The sequence below is a fragment of the Rhinopithecus bieti genome, unplaced genomic scaffold (genome assembly GCF_001698545.2).
Source record: "Rhinopithecus bieti isolate Rb0 unplaced genomic scaffold, ASM169854v2 scaffold_82529, whole genome shotgun sequence".
NCBI classification, from domain to species: Eukaryota; Metazoa; Chordata; class Mammalia; order Primates; family Cercopithecidae; genus Rhinopithecus; species Rhinopithecus bieti.
Genome location: NW_016903746.1, coordinates 1 through 624, shown reverse-complemented (window position 1 = coordinate 624; position 624 = coordinate 1). Strand labels below are relative to the sequence as shown.

Genomic DNA, 624 nt, shown 5'->3' with positions numbered 1-624 from the left:
TGCGTCCTGCAGCGCCTCCCTGCCCGGCGCCCTGGGCGGCTCTGCCGGCGCCGCCGGGGCCGAGGACAGCTACGGGCTGGTGGCGCCCGCCACGGCCGCCTACCGCGAGGTGTGGCAGGTGAACCTGAAGCCCAAGGGTCTGGGCCAGAGCAAGAACCTGACAGGCGTGTACCGTCTGTGCCTGTCGGCGCGCACCATCGGCTTCGTGAAGCTCAACTGCGAGCAGCCGTCGGTGACGCTGCAGCTCATGAACATCCGCCGCTGCGGCCACTCGGACAGCTTCTTCTTCATCGAGGTGGGCCGCTCGGCCGTCACGGGTCCCGGCGAGCTGTGGATGCAGGCGGACGACTCGGTGGTGGCGCAGAACATACACGAGACCATTCTGGAGGCCATGAAGGCGCTCAAAGAGCTCTTCGAGTTTCGGCCGCGCAGTAAGAGCCAGTCGTCGGGGTCGTCGGCCACGCACCCTATCAGCGTCCCCGGCGCGCGCCGCCACCACCACCTGGTCAACCTACCCCCCAGCCAGACGGGCTTGGTGCGCCGTTCGCGCACCGACAGCCTGGCCGCCACCCCGCCGGCGGCCAAATGCAGCTCGTGCCGGGTGCGCACCGCCAGCGAGGGCGA

General features: G+C 70.0%; 1 protein-coding gene across 1 annotated transcript; it reads left to right on the top strand.

Moving 5' to 3' along the window:
* Positions 1–4: 4 nt before the first annotated feature.
* On the top strand, positions 5–619 carry LOC108526085 (insulin receptor substrate 2-like; the record flags this gene model as incomplete). The annotated part of the gene is made up of 1 exon (XM_017866766.1): positions 5–619. A coding segment is annotated over one exon (615 nt), but the record flags the coding sequence as incomplete, so codon positions are not given.
* Between the last annotated feature and the right edge of the window lie 5 nt (positions 620–624).